General features: G+C 58.6%; 1 protein-coding gene across 2 annotated transcripts; it reads right to left on the reverse strand.

The window, feature by feature from the left end:
- Positions 1-1,536: 1,536 nt before the first annotated feature.
- CD79B (CD79b molecule) lies at positions 1,537-5,706 on the reverse strand. 2 transcript variants are annotated; one of them, XM_061392352.1, is made up of 6 exons: positions 5,553-5,706; positions 4,865-4,915; positions 3,598-3,909; positions 3,240-3,358; positions 2,960-3,001; positions 1,537-2,834 (listed from the first exon to the last, which is right to left on the reverse strand). In XM_061392352.1, the coding sequence occupies exons 1-6, from the start codon at positions 5,617-5,619 to the stop codon at positions 2,736-2,738; spliced, it is 690 nt and encodes a 229-aa protein (XP_061248336.1). In that variant the 5' UTR covers positions 5,620-5,706; the 3' UTR covers positions 1,537-2,735. The 2 variants fall into 2 exon arrangements, with proteins under 2 accessions (XP_061248336.1, XP_061248335.1); XM_061392351.1 differs by having other exon boundaries at positions 4,865-4,918.
- Between the last annotated feature and the right edge of the window lie 864 nt (positions 5,707-6,570).

Consider the following 6,570-nt stretch of genomic DNA (forward strand, 5'->3'; position numbering starts at 1 on the left):
GGACAAAGCTGTCCCAGGGTTCTCTCCTGATGGCCCTCCTCCTCCTCCTCTGGCTCAAAGCCTCCGAGCTACAAAGTCCTTCAGGGGAGGCAGCTGTGATATAGTGGAAAGAATGCCACACTTGGAGTCTGAAGGTCTGTGTGTGACTTGTGGCCAATTATGGTAATCATCTCCCTGGGCCTCGATTTCCTCTTTTGTAAAGTGGGGATGAAGCTGTCCCCTTCCAGGGTTATGCTGGGGAAAGATCATATAAACGAATACGGAGGCGCTCCATAAAATCTTATTGGCAGTGAAGAGATGCTCCATATATAAAAATCTGGGGGACCCAGTAAGAGAATCTGATTCATGTTTTGTATTTTGGATGTGGTGGTGGTTATTCAAATCTGTACATGTGCTGAAACTCATGACAAGAAAACTTAACTGTAGGATAATTTTCTAAAAACCAGCATCTGGTTCAACTCCTTTCCTTTGGAGAAGTCTTATGATTCCCATTTTGTAGAAAAAGCAACTGAGATCTGAAATAATTATCACTTCCACCAGCATCACTCAGCTTTGTTTCCACTGCCTGTCAGTTCTGGGGGCCAGGGCCCCACACGACAGACACGCAGACACCCACAGTGTAAAAGCCTCTAAAACAGAAGAACAGGCCATCGAGGGCTTCTACATCGAAACCACGAAATCAGTGCCCTTTGGGGGTGTCTGGTGGACAAGGCAGGCCTCCCTGCTCAGATGACTCTCTGTCAACAGTGCCTCAAAGCATTAGGAAAACAGTTATTCAAAAATATTTAATTGTCAAAAAAAGCCAAGGCCTCCCTAGACTGAGGGCAGCCCCAAGCAGGGGGAGACCCTGCCTGGGGGGAGAAGTGAAGACTCCATCCCACCCCCAGCCGGCTGCCCAGGGTCCCTGGTGGAGGTCGAGGACAGAATTAGCCCCACTATGCAAAGCAGCAGGAGAGGAAGAGCTCCAGTTCAGTGGAGGCAGATGCCAAAACAAGTGCGTTTCCTCTGGCAGCCCAGAGACCAGGGAGGGAGGAGGCCCGGCCAGGCCCAGCCCCGGCCTGGCTCAGTGTGGTCACCGCTGATCAAAGCAGAGATGGACCTTTACCCCAGGTGTGGGGTCCTTGGCCACCTGCCTGCCTCACCTGCAATTCCAGCTGGAGCTGCTCTGACTCATCCCTCCCTATGCTGACCTTGATTCTCCAATTAGACTGGCAGCTCCCTGAGGGCAGGGGTTTCTCCCACCTGAATCCAGAATGAAAGTGGCAAATCCAGAGCATGATCCCCCCAAGGTCAACAGGAAGTGGAGCTCAGTCCGACTCTGCACACAGAGGTGCACTGAACTTCAGGTCCTAGCCCTGAGCTGCTCCCAGTCACTCCCGCAGCAGGCGGGCTGGGGATTGTTTTGCTTCTGATTTTATGCAGAAAGTCTGAAGGGGTTATCTGACTAAGAATCCCCAGGCTTCCCCACCACAAGGCCTCTTGATTTGGGAATCTCTCTTGCATAGCTCTGGGTCAAATGAAAAAAAATAAAAGAAAAAAAATATATCTCCAGCATCTCATAGTTTAATGTTTGACCAAAATCATATCCATACCTATACATTTATTGAATGACAAAGAACAATTTTTGACTGTGAAAAGTTAAAGTCAAAGTTCGTAAGAAAAAATGTATATACAATTTCCAGGCTTGGTGGAGGACAGAAGGTGTAGAGTAGAGGCAGGGGAAGCCCTGCCCTCAGGGACCTTCTAGTTTAACTGGAGAACAAGGTCAAGACGGGCAATGCAAAGTTGTAGCTACACCAGAGCTGTGGAGGACAGCGTCCAAACAGGGACCAGATAGGGGCTGGGGTGTTTTGGGAAGGCTTCCTGTAGGTGGAGGACTTTGAAGGACAAGAGGACTGGGGTGGGTAGGGGAGGGTGGCTCCTCTAGGGCTGAGACGCTCGAGTCCTGCAGGACTCAAGCACTGCTTGTCAGCTGAAGAGGAGGCAGGACGCGGGCATCCCCACCAAGAAGAAGGACCAGTCCAGTCAGACCTTCTCTGCTGTTCAGGGTCCCGCCAGAGTCAGAGCGGGGAAAGAAAGCAGACACGACCACAGGTCCCAACTGGGCCTCCAGAGAGAGCCGGACATGAGCTGAGCAGACCTCCCCGCCCCCAGGCCGATGGGTGCCCAAACGTTTGTGTCCAAACAGGTACCCTTATCAACTCCAGAACCACAGACGTCACAAGCCTGTGTGTGTTTTCTCAAGACACACTGTTTATTCCACGGGGGAAAGGGCTCAAGGCCAGCAGCCCCCTGGGGTGGGGCAGGGCGGGAGAGAGCAGGAGAGAACGGGAGAGGGACGAAGCTCTTGTGGCCCATCTGCGGCCACTTGGGGTAGGCTGTGACCCTGCCCCGGCTCTCCAGAGAAGCCAGGCTGCTCTGAGTCCACTTGCAGGTTCCAGACAAGTCTCTGCCTTCCCTGGCCTTCACAGGGCCATGGATCCCCCACATAGGACCCCCAGAAGGCGGGGTCCAGTCTAACCCCCGAGGACCCCCTTGCTCCTAATCACTGCCCTGCAGCCCTTCTATGCCAGTCCCTTTCGTGAGAGATGGGGACCAAGGGCTGGAGGGGCAGGTGGGTCTGGCAGGCCTGCTTTGGAGGCTGACGGGGGTCCAGGGAAAAGTGGGGGACGTCTCTGAAGCAGTCACTGAGGGCCCAGCGGGCTGTGCCCAGGAGCATGGGGAGGGCCAGCCCCTCACTCCTGGCCTGGGTGCTCACCCACCGACCACTTCACCTCCCCTGTCCGCAGAGTCACTATGTCTTCATAAGTGGCCGTCTGGTCAATATCCAGGCCCTGGAGAGATGAAACGGAGCTCAGGCCTTGAACACTCCCCTGGCCTCACGCCGATGGTGCCTCTGACTGCCCCCCTCGGCCCTCGGAGCTTCCAGGAGTATGGGGGGGTCCACCTTGCCCCTTACCTCATAGGTGTGATCTTCCTCCATCCCGGCCTTGCTGTCATCCTGGCGGGGGAGGGATGGAGAGCAGAGTGTTAGCTTCCCCCACCCCATCCACTGCTGGGCCAGGCTGGGGAGGGCCAGGGAGATTGGTCTTGGGTGAAGGGTCAAGGGTCAGGGTTGAGGGGCACTCTGTGAGAACAGCTGATGAATAAGGGAGTGTTCGAATGGGTGAGTCAGTGGGTGGGCTCTGGGGCTGGGGAGACAGAGACCCTGCCGGTGTCTGGCCGGCCCCCACGGTCACCTTGTCCAGCAGCAGGAAGATGGGCACAATGATGAACAGAATGATAAGCAAGGTCTGGATCATGATGATGCCATCTTTCAGTGTGTTCCGCCGCTTCAGCTGGGCCAAGGTGCTGAACCCTGGGAGGAGGTGGGTGGACGTGGTGAGGCTTGGTGGGACCTGTCCCTGCTTTGGGCCCGGACCCCTCAAGACCTGCTTCTCCGCGGCTCTCCCAGGTGCCCGGGGTCACAGCCACCCAACACGGTGTGACCCTCCCTCCTACTGGTGGAGGGCTGGGGTGGGGTGGGGTGGGGTGGGTGTTGGTGGGGCTCCAGGAGCACCCCATGCTCTCCCTGGCTGGTGTGGGCCCCACACACACCCATGACCCGGAGCTCAGTGCCACAGCCGTGCTCTGTCCTCTGGGTCCCCTTGGCACACTCCTGCTTGCAGAAGTAGATGCCATTGTCCTGAAACTGGACGCTTAGGATGGTGAGAACGGCCTCAGAGTTGTTATGGGACTGGAGGATGCGGCCCTGCTCCGCGTGAAGTGTCTTGGGCTCTGAGTCCGGCTTCGGCTTCCGGAACCAGCTCACGAGACCATCATCCTCCACGTGGCACCTGATCTCCACTGTGGAGCCCCGTTTCTTGGCCACGAAACGTGGGTGCTGCCAGATCCGGGAACAAGTGTTTCCTGTGGGTGTCAGGGCTGGGGTCAAAATCCTGCTCCTTGCATTCTGGACCGCCGGCCGACCATGGTCCGCCACCCCCGCAACCATGGCCCCTGTCCCGGGCAGCGCTGACCCCTGGCTTGGTCTCCTGGCTTGCCCTTGCTTCTCAGAGTGTGGGACAGTCATGAGGCAGAGGTGTAGGGGAACTGAGCCATGTGAGGAGCTGCGGGCCACACCGCCGGACCCCGCCCCTTCCTAATGGCCCACTCTCCCCATTTGATTTTCCTTTAGAAGGGCCTGGAAACTTCCAACGCCTTTCCATGCCCCTGATGCAGGCCTCACCTTCTGAGGCCAGAGGGCCCCCAGGACAGCCTCTAACCTGGCCTGGTGTTCTCCCCTCTCCCTGTCCACACCAGCCCCCAGTCCTCAGGGTGACCCCGCAAATCCTCAGCCTGGCAATCAAGGCTCCCGCATCAATCTCCTGCCCATGTCTCCCTTGTCACCCCTTCTGCGTGGTCCTGTTCCTCTTTTTATTCCTATGCCTTTCTCAGCTTGCCACACTCCCCACCACCCATCTGCCCCAGGAGACCTCCCTCCTGCTTGGTCCCCAGTCAGGGGTGCCCTAGGAACCCCTAAGCCCCTGCAGCCTGTTGGGGGCCCCCAAGGTTGCAGGCTCCTGCTGGGGCTAAGCCCAACTCCCCAGCCAGACAGCCCAGGCCTACATACCCAGTGGGATCCCCTCCTCCCTGATCTTTGGGACTCATGTTTGACGTGGGTGATGCTGGAGAAGTAGGGGTTGGAGGAACTTTAGAGCCAGGTCTTACAGAGGGAGACAGACCCTCAGGAGGCCTGGGGATGGGTGGGGAGAACCCAAGGGGGCCAGGGCGCCGGGACGACCATAGGGCAGCTTGCGGACAGGGACCCCCACGTTGGACACAGACATACATGCTCCCAGAAGGTTCAGGGGAAGTTGCTGACCTTTGGGATCCCGGAGCAGGTCATCTGTTTTGTCCGCCAGCACCTTCTCACCTGCTGGGTGGGAGGAAGTGGGCGGGGCTGGTCCTTCCGAGTTGGCTGCCCCGCCCCTGCATTCCCAGACCCACTTCCTCCCCGCAGGACATCAGCTCCAAGATCCCTGCCCTGGAGAGTCTAGAGCGGGGTGGGGTCACCAGAGGATCTGATTCCCAGCCCTGCTTCTGCCCTCGGCCTTTGAGTGGGCTCTTGGATGAGAGGGAAGAAGTCCCGCCTGGAAGGCTCTACCGCCTTCCAGACCAGAGCACCAAGTGGGGAGCAGGCCTGTCCCAGGTCTGGTGCGGGGCGGCCTCTCCACCGCTTCCCCCACCCAGGGCCCTGCAGCGCCTGGGGGTGAACGACCCTCTCTCCTTTCTTCCTCCCCGGCCTAGCTCTTCTCCGAGGTCAGAGCCACCAGCACCTCTCCCCCAGCTCAGCCCGACACCCTCCGGGCTGGAGAAGGGCTGGGGGCTGCAGACTCCAGAGCCCACCAGCCCCTCAGCCTGGCTGATTCCCACAGACCCGGTCCCCAGGGCTGTCAGAGGGAGACAGGAGGCAGCAAAAGTGAGAGACGGAAGGCGGAGGAGGCAAGAGCAGGAGACAGCAGCAGTGGAAAGAGCGAAACCAGGGGGCCTCTGGGCCCCTCGAGCAGTACCTGAAAGGAGCAGCAGCCCCAGCACCAGCCAGTTGTTGAGCCCGGGAATCAACGCCGACCCTGCCATGCTCACCCTGTCTCCAGCCCCAAGCCCGTGACAACGGAGGCTCCTGGGGGAAAACGTGTAACTGCCTGGGCTGCAGTCTGCCTCCTCCCCGCCTCTTCCCCACCAGGCCCCTTCCTGCCATGCAAATTGGGACCCAGGGGAGGCACCAGCTCTCTGGGGACCCTGGGGGAGGGCAGGCTCTCTTGTCAGCTGTGCCGCTAAGACCCAAGGGTCACCCCGGCTTGGGCACTGCAGCTGGGGTCTGTGACGGATGCCCCTGGGGTCCGTGACAGATGCCCCTGGGAGGCAGGGACCCCTGAGGCCCCATCCCAACCCCCAAGATCACGTCCTGGGGCCCGTCGGCCTCGCAGTCTGGAGTCCCAGGCACTTAACTGAATCCACACGGGTCCTGTGGATGGATGTGGGCACAGCCCTTCCACCCCAGACCAACTTATACCCTTCAACTTACACATCCAGGAAGGACGGGGTAGGAGTGCTGGGGGGACAGCTATGGACCCAGAGCCCAGCCTCTTGGCTAGAGTGCAGGTGGCCATGTTGGCAGTTGATGGAGGCTTGACCTTGTGTAGGAAGGGAGCCACAGAGGCTCTTGAGCAAGAACAGGCCAAGAGCGGCAGCCACTTGGGAGAAGATTTGGTCCCAGCTCTGGCGAGAGGCCCCTCCTCGCTCACTTGGTGGGAGAGTTTGCTGGGAGCTGCCAAAGATGGCGGACTTAGGTGTTGAAGGCTTACTGAAAACCCACCACTTAGCAATCAGCCGGACTCTCAGGGCACAGAAGTGTTACCCACAGCTCCAGGGGTCTGGAGTGGAAGACAAGAGGCTGGTCTGGGGGAGCCTGCAAGTTCTGAAACAGAAAGTCTCTCTGGCTTTTTCTCATCTGTCAGCAGAGCAGTGGATGGAACCACAGAGTCTAGGAGCTTGTCTAAGCTGAACTATGTGCCCTGGCCCTGGATC

This window comes from Bos javanicus, chromosome 19, assembly GCF_032452875.1.
Source record: "Bos javanicus breed banteng chromosome 19, ARS-OSU_banteng_1.0, whole genome shotgun sequence".
NCBI classification, from domain to species: domain Eukaryota; kingdom Metazoa; phylum Chordata; class Mammalia; order Artiodactyla; family Bovidae; genus Bos; species Bos javanicus.